At 37.1% G+C, this 13,846-nt stretch overlaps 1 protein-coding gene across 3 annotated transcripts; it reads left to right on the top strand.

Moving 5' to 3' along the window:
* Positions 1 to 266: 266 nt before the first annotated feature.
* Positions 267 to 12,923, top strand: LOC113240302. 3 transcript variants are annotated; one of them, XM_026477570.1, is made up of 5 exons: positions 267 to 294; positions 3,103 to 3,237; positions 8,490 to 8,828; positions 11,474 to 11,671; positions 12,709 to 12,923. In XM_026477570.1, the coding sequence occupies exons 2-5, from the start codon at positions 3,120 to 3,122 to the stop codon at positions 12,819 to 12,821; spliced, it is 768 nt and encodes a 255-aa protein (XP_026333355.1). In that variant the 5' UTR covers positions 267 to 294; positions 3,103 to 3,119; the 3' UTR covers positions 12,822 to 12,923. The 3 variants fall into 3 exon arrangements, with proteins under 3 accessions (XP_026333355.1, XP_026333356.1, XP_026333354.1); XM_026477571.1 differs by lacking the exon at positions 267 to 294 and adding an exon at positions 1,201 to 1,400 and having other exon boundaries at positions 12,715 to 12,923; XM_026477569.1 differs by lacking the exon at positions 267 to 294 and adding an exon at positions 1,201 to 1,400.
* The last annotated feature ends 923 nt before the right edge of the window (positions 12,924 to 13,846 follow it).

Raw genomic sequence — 13,846 nt, 5'->3', positions numbered from 1 at the left:
TTGTATAAAAATGAGTTATAGCGTTTTGACAAAATCATTACAATATCCAAAATAATTTACATTATTTTGGAGAGACGACATCATTTAACCCGAGAAGTGATGATGCGAGCCGTCGGAATGTTGGAAGCTGGTTCCAGGCAACGTGCTGTGGCTTTCACTCTTAACACTACACAGAGCGTCATAAGTCGCCTCTGGACGCGCTATCGCATGACGGGCAGCGTGGCCGAGCGACATGGAGGACGATCTCGCATCACGACTCGCAGACAGGACCGGTATATCCAAAATACTTTTGATGTGTGTATATTCATTTGAATAGCACCGCAAAATCGTATTTGAAATATGGTAGTTTAGAAGTGAGGTTATTATTCATCTATACTTCTATGACTTGCCTATTGCATAGTGATGTTCGAAAAAAACATTCGGTTCAATCAATTAAAGTTTAGTAATCGATTATGATTATTATTATGGTTATATAGGTTATTTAAAGAAAACCGCCAGTATGACTCAATTGAACAAATCGATCCATTCAATTAATTAATCTATTTGTAGTTGGCGTTACAATTGGCCATCACTAAACCGTCTATGGTCGGGTCAGTAACTTGTTTGTTTACTTTTTGTTGTTCAAAATGGATTGAAACGAAGTATGCAATTTATATGAAGCTATTCACATTACGCCGGACCCGGCAGAACGTCCGGACCGGAGTAATGTGAACGAACAGTGCTCAGTCTTGCTCCACCTGTACTCCCCGCGTGTCTTTTTGGTGTTCATCCAAAGATGATGCTGTCATTCGAAAATAATTGAAGAAAAACTCGTTATTTCTCAGTTGGCCCATTAACGTTCCAAAAGTTTCAAGTGAAAATCTTTCCTGTAAAATAGGAGGTACCTCCCCATATCCAGTCTAGCCCGTCTATCGCTTCTTTCAAGAAAAGGTTGAAAGCGCACTTTCTTGCTGAATCATCGCATCGCAGTAATCATCTTATTGTAATTTTTGTACATACTTATTTATGTATATATGTATACGTGGACCTATATGTATATATTACACTATTTACATATTGATGCTATTTATTATTATTCATTATAATGCTTATGCAAGTAAGTGTATTTTTTTATTTATGTATTTTATTTATATTTATGATATTTCTTCCGCACTCTCTCTTGCACGCTATTGCCCGCTTATAACCTTAGCTCTCACTGCCCTGGGTTGACTGGAAGAGATCTCTTTTATAAGTCCACCTTTGCTCACTTTCTGTTAATCTAATCTTTCTGATGTATTTTATTTGGTAAAGAATATATTTAATTACCCAATGTTTTTTTTACTTTATTAAGCCTTTTAAGATACCAGTACAATACCACAAATTCGTCGTCCATCGTGCACAGTGGTCTGAATTCGACTGAGGTGAGAACTTTAGTGTTGTGGGATCCGGCTTAATGTAAACACCTAGTCCGAGTCCCAGTTTCCCGGCAAATGCACCAGTCCGGCATAGTGAGAACTAAGGGTGCTGGTGAAATTACAGGCACATGGAACTTCTCAACTTGTCTAAGGGTGACGCAGTGGCAGTGCCCCTGAGACCGCCGTTCTGATCAACTGAAAACTAGATCATGTAAAACTGCTCTATTTCTAAAGAGTGTAATAGTAATGGCTACAAAGGTCTACAACACACTTCCAAGTGAAATTAGAAATAGCAATGATTGTGCAGAATTTAAGACTAATGTCTTAATAATTATTAATACAAAGATCGAACACTCAGAAAAAACACACAGAAAAAATTCCTTCGATCCGGTCGGATTCGAACTGACGTCTTCTTGCATACCGTGCCAGACGCTATACCAACTAAGCCACGGAACGAACCAACGGACCTCACGAATTCTTCTATGTGCTTGCGTCGTGTCTTTGTACTTGGTCTTTCAACGACTTTTTAGTCGTAGCGCCATCTATAAGAAATCTATTACAGATTTATCACCCAGTTAGTACCTTTACAGCTACCAGTCCTGGCGAGAGATGTCGCTATTCACTGTATTAATTAAATTTTTATTGAATTGATATTCAATTATTTTTTGTTAAATTACTCCACTAGTTTGTTATAAATATTAATACAAAGATCGAACACTCAGAAAAAACACACAGAAAAATATTATTAATAGTATTAATAGTTATAACAAACTAGTGGAGTAATTTCACAAAAAATAATTGAATATCAATTCAATAAAAATTTAATTACTAATGTCTTAAATTATTTAATTGCCTGAATGATATGACATTCTGCAATATTGAAGATTTCTTATAAAATTTACATTTCATAGTCTTAAATCTGTTACTGATATATTCTACTAATGTTATTACGATGTATTAGTATTAGGTTGCGTTAATTCGACTTCATGATTATAGTATATCGCAACCCTCATGGAAGAATGGCGTAAGTAGAGTCACGTCAAAAATATTTATTGCTCCATTAGATACAGAAAAACATAAACTACATCCTCTCCAATTCTTGTAACTCTATCTACAATATTCGATAGAGTTACAAGAGTTGGAGAGGATGTGGGTTATATTTTTCTGTATCTAATTCGTAAATAAATGTTTTTGACGTAAGTCCACTTATGCCATTCTTCCATGAGGGGTGCGATATTACAAATTATTGCATGAGAATTACTAAAACTAAGAATACTTTGTATGTAGGCGGATCATTGTGATTCAAAATTAATTCTTGTAACAACTTTATAACCTGCGTATCACTAAGAAATAAATGATTTAAAGGTCTTTGCGATTTAAAGCTCCGATTTGCTCTGCAACTGTTATGGATAGGCGTGTCGCGTACTTGGTATCGTAAAAAGAAAAAAAAACTATTGCCCCGATAACGCGATTCAGGGGGCAACTAATGCCATCTAGCGGTGGCGAGATGGAACTAACGGCGTGTTGAGTTTGTAGCTCTTTTGTAGGTTACATTACCACTTATTATTACCATTATCTTTACCTGTGTGAGGGTTTAGTCTTCACATGTTTTTCGTATGTTGTGAAACTTCTCGGACATGGATTCGAACCCTGTCGAATCAATTGAAAAACAATCGTTTTTGGCATGTATTTTTGATTAACATTTCAGAAATACCTCAAGTACAAATGACGGGCTCTTATGATGACGTCAAACGAATATCGAATTTCACGTGCTCAGTAAAATTCAACGCCTCGAATGATAAATGGAATCTGATGGACAACATACGATTGATCGTCAAATACAGTAAGTTGGATTATTATTGTATTGGATTGGCCAAAAAGTCCGTGCATAGGGCTTCCTCCTGAAATCTCGGCACTGGCGAGGTGCAATCAGTCCCGGTAACTACCGCGATTATAGATTCCCGGTAGTCCCGGTTATAGAAAGGAACTACCACCTATTGAGTGACATTATTAAATCGCCCGTTGCCAACTTCGCACGGGCGCACGATATGCCATTATAATAATAATAATAATAATAATAATAAAATATCTTTATTTATCTCCACAACACAATACAAAGAAACGTTACAATTACAGTAAATATTCATTATTACGTAAGCTTATAGTAATGTATTGTGGGAGACTGGAGCCCAAACTAAGCAGAGCTTGTAATATGGGTCTCCAGGCACCCAACCCCTAGGATAGTCATGTTAGTAGTAATGTCGAAATACAAAGTACTGAGGAGGAAGTAAAAAATAAGTATAACAAACTATGCGTGCGCGCGTGAGCGCGCGAGTGAGTAAGTGAGTGTGTCTGAGTGCGTGAGTGAGTGTGTGCCTGAGTGTGTGAGTGCTTGTGTGTCTGTGTGTGTGCGTGTGTGTTTGTGAGTGTGGAAGTGTGAGGTTATTTGACGACTTTTAGTAGATTTTCAGTCTCATCGTAGTTAAGGAGCAAGAGATATCTGGTCAATTTTTAGTTTTTAGTTTGCATTCGTATTTGGAGAGTTCACAAAAAGGGGATATATTATTTAATTTATTATATAAGAAAGGGCCTAGGAATTAAAAGAAACGCTGAGCAGTTGTTGTCGAAACTAATTTTGAAGGACATATATTTATGCGTCGTGAAGCCAGAAGGGATGGAGTGAAAGATGTCTGAGAGTGTTGTTTCAAAACAGTAAACAAAATAAAGAGCTGCCTGACTGTAAGAACTTTGAATGATTTGTATAGATCAGCAGTCGGGTACCGAAACGGGAGACGTAAACTTACCTTCAGAATTGCCCTCTGGGCTCGTTCAAGGGAAATTAAAAAAGACATACAAGCACCACCCCAAGAGGTGATGCAGTAAATAATAAGTGATTGACACAGAGAGAAATATATTGATTTTAGAACATCAGGATTCGCAATGTTACGTAAAGTTTTAAATATATAAATAAGTTTCCTTACTCTAGTAGCAAGTAAGTCGATATGCGGCCGAAAGCTGAGATGACAATCGATTTGGACACCCAGATATCTGTATTGTTTTGTTAATTGTAGATTAGGACAAGAGCATATATTACTATCTATGTTACAGTTGTGAGCTACTAGTTGAAAGTTTCTAGTTAAATTTAAATTTAAGTTTTTTAAATTAAAAATCATATATTCCGACTTATTTGAGTTTAAGGTCAAAAAATTGCGCTTCAACCACAAGGATACCAAATTCAGACCTTCTTGGGCAGCCTGGAACAAATCCTCCCAAGACTTGGCGGAAAAAACGAGAGCAGTGTCATCGGCAAACGCAATAATTCGACCAGAGGGAATTTGAAGCTGGCAAAGATCATTAATATAAATGAGAAAGAGGGTTGGGCCGAGAATACTTCCTTGTGGGATTCCGTATGTAGTCAAAAGATCATCACTAACAGATCCATCTATAGTAACACACTGATGGCGGTTTGACAGATAGCTATGGAAAAGTAGTAACCGTTTATCCCTAATACCAAGGGCTTCCAATTTGTTTAATAGCATAGGGATTGATACTGTGTCAAATGCTTTTTTTAAATCTAAAAATATTGCCAGAGTTTTATATTTACAGTCTAGACTGCTGATTATAAAATTAGTTAAGTCGTGAACAGCATCAGTAGCTGATTTGCCGAGACGAAAACCAAACTGAGATGATGATAACATATTATTCGATTCAAGGTATTTGACTAATCTATTGTTAATCAAGCGCTCCAGGATATTAGCTGATAACATAATCAAGCGCTCCAGGATATTAGCTGATAACACCGAGATAGGCCGATAATTGTTAACGCTGGTTTTATCCCCACTTTTGTATACGGGATGTATCAAAGATTTTTTAAAAGCCTCAGGGAACATTCCGTAAGCAAGAGACAGGTTACAAATGTAAGTAATAGGGGGAACAAGCGCATTCTTATGTTGAATGAGTAATTTGGATGAAATTTGATCCCACCCAATAGTACAATCGAGTTTCAGAGTCATTATAAGCGATTCAATTTCATCATTGTCAGTTGGAAGCAAAACCATTGAGTGCACTTGAAACTTTGGAGCTGTGGACGGATAAAGATGGTGAGGGACTGAAGTGATTTTCTCAGCTAGTGAACGGCCAATGTTAGCAAAAAAATGGTTTATGTCGTTGATGGTTATTATTGATTAATTCCGATGCAGAATTTTTAGTTTTTTGTCTGTTTGTTACATCGTTAATAGCCTGCCAAAGTTTTTTATTATTAGATCCGGCTTTTTTTATTTCATTACGCTCAAATTCTAGTTTTAGGTTACGTAGAATACGATTACAAAAATTACGGTATCTAATGTACGTGGTTCGTAATACAGTACTATTTGGGAATTTTTTGCTCTTGCTGTGTAAATTATCTCTGTTGCGCATACATCTAACTAAGCCTGGTGTAATCCAGGGTTTCAATATCAACCTACGTCTAGTAATTGGAATTTCTAATGTATTTTTTTGGATTGCCCATTGCATTAAGGAAGTGAGTTTATTGGCTGCAGTATTGACATCGCTGTAAGATAACATTAAAATCAATTTTATTCATGTCGTTTTTTAGACCTTTATGATTTACTTTTTTAATAGTACGGATTAAAGGCTGTTTAATATTGCCATTTCGGAGGCAAAAAAGAACCGTGTAGTGGTCAGTAAGTATTGTTTGGGCTATGAAGACACTAGCTTTAAGCTTCGATTTGATAATAATGTGATCCAAACGGGTATTACCATGTGTAGGGAGAATGTGGGCCGGAAGGAGACCATGGAAAGCAAGGAGATCCAAATAATTTTCAAAATTTCGGTCAGAGTTTGTGTTACATATATCTATGTTTATGTCGCCACATATAATAATATTTGGGTAGCTAGAGCATACTGAAAGTAAGTCATCGAGTGATTGTAGAAAACACGAGAGGTTGGACTGAGCCGGAGGTCGATATATAGCGATTACTGAAGTATGTTTAGAAATTTTTAGTGTTAGACAGTTAGCATCTCTAAATTCGGGCTCCTCTACCAAGCACGTCAGGGTATTTTTTGTGTAGATTACAACGCCTTCATTTTGAGTGAAGTTATTAGACGTTAAGTGACAGTTATAACCATCTATACACTGGACAGCCATAACATGAGGAAGCCAGCACTCTGTTAAAATCATTAGATCCCAATCTATATTTGTTCGTTTTAAAATTGTCATGAATCCAGACATGTTACAGTTTATACTACGAATATTTTGAGTTATTAATTTAAAGTTCTTATTAGAGTATTTAATCAAAGACTGTGTTTGCTCAAGTGTATAATACGAAGAGTCAGAGACAGTAAAATAATCTAGATCATCACCTAGTTGATCGAATTTAAGACCAGATGTAAGACTGTGCAATTAGGAAAATTGTCTGATATGATTATAGAGACGTGGAGAAAATAACATTTAAGTGCTATACAAATAAAATACAATCGTCGTAATGAGCGAGTGTGGTATATGATTGAGCAATTGAGTATAGTGTGAGAGATGTGAGTTGAGTGTGGAGTATGGCTGTGATAGAGTAATAGAAAACTAATTAATAAGATAATGTTACAATTTAGATCCTTAGCTAAATGAAAATTATTAACAAAGTTTTTAATAATAAGTACTAAAAAGTAAGAAACTAATATGCAAACACGAAGTACTAGTCATTGTTCATTCCGCAATGTTAGTAGACGAGTTTTATTTTCGATGCGGATTGAAGGAGCACCTTCTTTTTTGCGAACATATACCTGGCCATTGTACCTATGTCCAACAATGGGAATATCCTTTGTCTTTGACTAGCACGCGACCAATGAACTACTTGAACTTATTATATAACTACAATGTGATTTTACGATGTTATGTTATATTCAATTTAATATCAATTATCTCTTAGATAGATATTTTTAATAAAAACCTTTAGTTTGATTAGAGAACGAAGTTTTTCTTTATTATATAAAATATTATTATTATGTAAATTATTGAATAGGTACGGGTAACCTGGAAAAAGCGTAGTTACTAGTTACCGGGATACCGGTATTGAGCTGAGGCCAGCACCGGTAATCAAAATTTTAGGAACCGGACCGGTACTGCAAGCCCTATCCGTGCGGTATCAAAGTATGAAATGAAAAATCAACTTTTAATGAATTATGTATGGCCATGATCATCTGATATGGTTGATATGTTTACAATCTTTCGCATAATTCTAGAATTTCCATTTTATAACAAAAAAATAATTATGACTTTACTTATAAGTTACAGTTCTAAGTGCCGTTTGATGGTCTTTGTTATCAAAGTTCTGTCCATTCAAAGAATTTTGTAAAGACCAAAACTAGTACATGTCTGAAAGGGCTGAAATCTGAAAGAAATGTAGTGGACTTTTGCCCGACATAGCCCTTTTAGCCACTCAACCTAACTGTAATAGTTTTTGACAGTTTTGTAAAGATGTGTATGATTTCGAATTTCGAATTATCATGAAATATACCTTCACTAGGGTTCACGATTCTTGGCGATTTTCGTAAATTATAACCTTCATACTTTCCTGTCTAAAATATATATGTATTTTTTTAAATGACCATAGGCAAAATATAATATGTTATAACTTTTTTTATAAAAAAAAAAACCTACCTTTTTGAGTCAGTTTTTTTTTCTTTAAAGTCAACTAGGGGCAACAACCGCACGGATTTTTTGGAAATCTCATTATTTCACTTATGTTAAAGTAACAAGTAAGTAATTTCACATAAAAAACAATTGAATATCAATTAAATACAATTTAAAATTAAAGTAACAAGTTGCCGAATTTAAGGAACCACTGTAAAAAGACGAAAAGTCCAAGCAGAGTATATATCTAAATGTGTGATTTGAGAGCTCGGTGCATATTAAAAATTGCATCATTTAGCGTTTGGGGTTTATTCAGTCAACCGTGACAATGGCCGTGGAATGGTAAAGGGCCCGAAACGTTGACTTGATCCGAAAAAAAAATTTCTAAAAAATTTCATGGCTGTCACATTGTCGTTCATTACTAATTAATTGTGTGTATTACTAACGAAATTACTTGTTTTCTTTTTTAGATAATTTTGAAAAAGAGTACACCTCGCCAAGCAAACTTGAGAATGCCACTTTTACAGATGCTTTAGCTCCTATCTCAGAAGACAGAGAAGTTTTCTGCCGATCTCTGTTCCACAATACAGCGACAGACCAATATGTCTATTCTTTCTCCAACGCGGTGATCTTGAACAAAATGGATCAGAAAACTATTGAGATGACAGAAAATAGAACTGATCGCGTGACTATAATTACAAACCATAGCAGTACTTTTTTTAATATTGGCGACGTCGTTTATTATGTTTGTGAATCAAGTAATTTTACCGATTCGACAAAACTGTCTGCGTTGCAACGCAACTCTAAAGGTAACTGGATATTTTTACAAACCTAACTTTATATTATTGATTTATTGATTGAATATGTTTTATGATAGTTTGGTATAATTATTAATATTATAACAAACCACCACAACGAAACCTATAAATTTTTTTCTTGTCCTTTTCTCCTTCAGCAAGATTACCATTTTTTTAGGCTGGTTTCAGAGCTGTGCGGATTTATCTACGGACTGTCCGCGCGGAAAACCGGAGTAACACGTGTGGAGTTAGAACATCGTTTTACAGTGACGAGGATTGTAGGTAATCCGTACTACGTACGGAACACGTTTCGCGTGAACTCCGCACAAGCCACCTGTGCGTTCATTGTAAGCTTGTCTTGTGTTAGTATTCGCACTAAATTAAATACTCGATTCAGAGCACTGCGGATTCTACGCAGACGGACAGTCCGTACGGACCGTACGCAAAACTGAGAAACCAGCCTTAGTATGCAAGCGGTAATAAACCAGCTTGTAAGTTAAGGCGCGAGCTTGATGTCGCGTTGGCATGCCTCGGATACCGCGTCATAATTGCAGTCAATGTGCTTGCATGGAGGGATGCCGAAGGATCCTTTGCAATACCGTCCTGCCAATGGACGTCGGTCTTCAGGGTACTAATGAAACTATAAGCACATGAGGCTTTTCAACTTTAAGTACCAGAGTGACGGGCACAGTGGCAGTGCCTCTAAGATCTTTGCGATTTAAAGCTCTGAGTGGCACTGCGAGTGTTTAAGATGGCGACTGTCCGAATTTTATACATTAGCGGCGAACATGTTACGTTACGGTATTAACTAACTAACCAGTATCATTGCTCTCGGCCGTGCTCCACGTCGAGATTTCGGATGATAAAGTCGTGATTCTTGATTCTGTGATTTTACTAGAATATGACTTACGTACTCCCAGTGTAGGGAAAATAACAACTGTGTTGGATTTCAAACTATGTGACGATGCTCGATATGCATTGATAATTATGATATGCAACGATTGCCGGCTTTCGTGACGATTGCCCCAAACCGTATTGAACTAAAATTGAGACGTAGCGTAAACACTCAAAAGGATTGGCAAAAAACCGACAACGCGGGCCACGGCTCGCTGACTAACTATACGAATACTCACACTACGTGTTACCTACCTTACGCTCGCTGAAATGATCCGGCCAGTCTAAATCTTTAGGGGTAGACGACTTGATTACTGCCAAGCACGCGACTTGTTCGTCCAATGGGACTTAATAAACCTTAAAAAACCTTTTTTTATATGTAATTAAAATTAAGGAGCTTTACCGTACATGAAGACCGTAATGTTGCTTCGTAATGCTGCATAATTTATACATCTAATGTAGATTCAGACTACTTAAGTATACCTACTTTGTACAGTGTCTTGGCTTAATACACTATACGGTAATGGTCAGCTCCCGTCGGTTTGTGCGAGCTTGAGACTTGATGAACGTGGGAACTGGGTTTACCAGACGATATGTGCCGCATTTTTAGAAAGGAAAAAGAAGGGCGCTTTACACACAACTAAAACACATTTCAAAAAGAAATAACCAGATACTTTATCAAATTCTATAAGCAGTTCCAGTATTTAATATTTACTTAAAAGTAACAACGTTTGTATAAAAACGTAGAAGTTTAAGTTCCCGAGGTTACATTACGAGTTTATATTATATGAAATTACTCTTACAGTTTTACTGGGTACATAATTATTAATATAACTTTAACCCATCGAGTACATGTTTAACCTTATGTACACTTAGGGCTAGGACACTGCACTAAGAGTTTCTGAATGTACATGAGTGACACACATCAACAGGTCAACCTAGTTCTCACGCTCGGCGGGTCAAGAATCCTATGAGGCAGGGGTCTCCTGTGCAGCTCCAAAAGGAGGTCCGTGATCGGGAGAGGGCTGATTCCGCTCGGAGGCGCCGTACCTTCGCGGTTGCGGGTGATCTGAGCGGGGGCTCCGTTCGCCAGTAAGTTTGGCAGCCGCGAGGAGGATGACGGGGCGCTGTGGCCCGCTTTGTCGTGAGTAGAGGAGGTGGAGGACGTAGCTCCTCCTAGGTGCTGGGGGGTTCCGGTGCGCTAAGTCGGCCGCGGATCCTTCCTCTAGAGCACCTGAGAAGGCCACCGTGGGGTTTTAGCTGGTAGAAGTCATATCCTAGGAGGACTTCTACACGAAAAAAAAAATTCTTACGCTCATCAAGTCTCATGCCTGCACAAAACTACGGGAGCTGACCATTACAATATCACCAAGTCTGTCGTATGCTGGCTATACTGCCCAACTGTTTCCTGAGTCTCTGAGTCTGAACACATTCCATCAATACATGGTAAACGTCTTTAATGATGCCGCAATTACTACAATAAAGAGTTGATGTGATTCCCATAAAAAAAATTAAGCTTTTCAAGAATAGTGACCCAATCCGAAATTGATCCTACTATGACTTCTTTTATTGTGAATTAATCCAAACTAATTCCGAGATTGTCATTGATTAGAATAATCACACGATAACATTGGCATGGTCTGTGATTCGTCAGCTTTGCACGGCAGACACATTTAAATTTTTTTAGCCCTTTGTGATATTTTTGAGATAGACCACAATTCAAGAAAACCTAATACAAAAAGAAACGTTTCTTATACTTTCAGAAATGTTAGAAAGACAACTTGCTGCGAGTGAGATTCCTTCGCCAACCCTAGCCTTTAAATTAAATGTCAACGGCACTGATCATTGTACAGAAATATTCTGCCGTGCACGAACTGATGTAGGCTTGAACATCCTATCTACGAGACTTTTGGTGCAAGTGAAAATTGACGGAGTCGTTAAGGAGTGCATGCCTACAAAAGGTAAAGAAGTTTCTTGCAACTACTGGATAAACAATGGTATAAAACACTGTTGTCGCCAAACGCACGGTACTATAATCTTGTTATCTTGATTAGACACAATTATTAAACAAAAATGGTTTCCACGAAATATCTTCGGTATTTAATAGGTAGTAATAGAGCTCCTTGTGAAAGAGTGCGTCCAGGGAAGTACTGCCTCCTTACCTATTTCTGCCACCAAGCAGTAATGCGAGCATTAATACTGCGTTCCGATTATGAAGAATAAGGAAGAGTGCTAGTGAAATTACAGGCAAGTGAGACTTGTCAACTTATGTCTCAAGGTAAAGAACGCAGTGGCAGTGCCCCTCAGATCTTTGAGTGTCGCTGCAACTGTTATGGACAGGCGTGTAGCTTATCATCAGGCGCACGACTTGTCCGTACCGTCATTTGATAGTATAAAAAAATAGTACCAAATAGCTATTTTTGTAACTATTTTGTTTTACATTGACAAATTGCAATTTATCTAACATACTCTAATTTCTAGTGATAACAAACAAATCAACTAGATGGCGTTTATTGCACAGATTTTTATGACTAGTGCCGGCTCTTCTTTTATTTTGTTTAGGATTAGATTCAGAGCTATGTTTGGAGTATGGAGATTAGCAGACCTCTTGAGTTATTGCTCCGTGATTCATAATATGCTAGTTAAATAGGAGTGGTTTTTTAAATAAATACAGGTTACCTATCAGAAGACCGAAATGACCAGAAGTAACGTTTGCTCGAATTTTCATAACCTCGAAAGTGATTTTGAGAAGAAAATGTTTTTTCTTTTAAACCTAACTTAATCTAATCTAATCGAACCTAATCGTGTCTTTGCGATAAACATCCAATATATCCTGAAAGAACAATGGTTTCGTTATAATTCGGTTTTCGGTGTAATGAAAATTCGAACAAACGTTGTTTCGGAAAAAAGAAATTCGAATCTGTGATAGGTTACCATAAATACATTGTATTCCAACTTGAAAAATGTATTATTAAATTTTCTTTTGTTTTGTTTTCAGAACATGTATCTCCGGCCCTTGTGTGGTACATTGTAGGAGGCATAGCTGTTTTTGCATTGGTGCTGGTAGGTGTGTTGTACGGTATACGCGATAAGGGGGAAAAAAATTTGTGAATTTATATCTAATGTAAGTTTTTCTATTCGACTACGAAAAATGGCAAGTTAAGCTCAATCTCAATCTTAAATCATCTCTATGTAAGCAAAATACACTTGAAATAGTCATATGGTTGAAATAGTTTAAACTCTTCTGCTCATTCGTAAGGCAGAAAAGAATGAGCTAGAAATTCTAGGGTTTGCTCTTTGTAAATATACATTTGACTACATTTATCGTTTACAAAATTTATTTGAAATATTTTAAGATCGAGAATACCTGCAAGACCTGGAAGAGTTTTTCGCATTTACAATACGAACTTTGCATTAGTTTGAGCAAGAAGAAGAAGAAGAAGAAACTTCCGAGTTTAAGGAAACCCTGTATCGTGGGTGCCATGGACACGCACATAGGTAGACAACTACAAATTACACCCAAACTCACGAGAGAAATAAATGTAGGCCATACAGATATTTCTTCCGGCCCGGGCATCGAATCCGGAACCTCTGCGTGGCAGTCCACCATGGTAACCGTTTGGCCACCACAGAGGCAGTTTACATCGTAATTTCTCGCTTAAACTTAAGCAAAGTTTTTTAATAAAATAAGTAATTTGACATTTGACCTCCGACTCATCTGAGGGAAAGTGACGATAAGGTCAACGACGGATTAAGCACACTAAAATAATATTCGCTCTCACCTTGAAAAGGTCCAAGTTACAAAGGGTTTTCCATTAAGAGTGGGTCGATTTTGACAGTTCATAGCGGCCATGTTGTTGTGGCTACTTTCGTCAAATCTGTTGGTTATTTTTCAGTCACTAAAGACAAATCATCACGGCAAGTTACAGCGTCGAGCAACACGTGCAAATGATAAAAATTATTATCAAAAAGGGTTTTCTATTGTGTGAACCATGTGATCAAAATCTACCCGCCTCTCATGGAAAACACATATTATCATTCTATCCCACTTCATACCCGTTCGCTATATAAATGTGAAACCTTGGAAAATTCGTCTTGTAACTACGAAAATTTTGCTTAGCTCGCCATTTCTTGCT

This window comes from Hyposmocoma kahamanoa, unplaced genomic scaffold, assembly GCF_003589595.1.
Source record: "Hyposmocoma kahamanoa isolate Upper Pololo Valley unplaced genomic scaffold, ASM358959v1 129, whole genome shotgun sequence".
In the NCBI taxonomy this organism is placed as follows: Eukaryota; Metazoa; Arthropoda; class Insecta; order Lepidoptera; family Cosmopterigidae; genus Hyposmocoma; species Hyposmocoma kahamanoa.
Note: the sequence above shows the minus strand (reverse complement) of the source record. Positions and strands in the feature narration are given on the sequence as shown.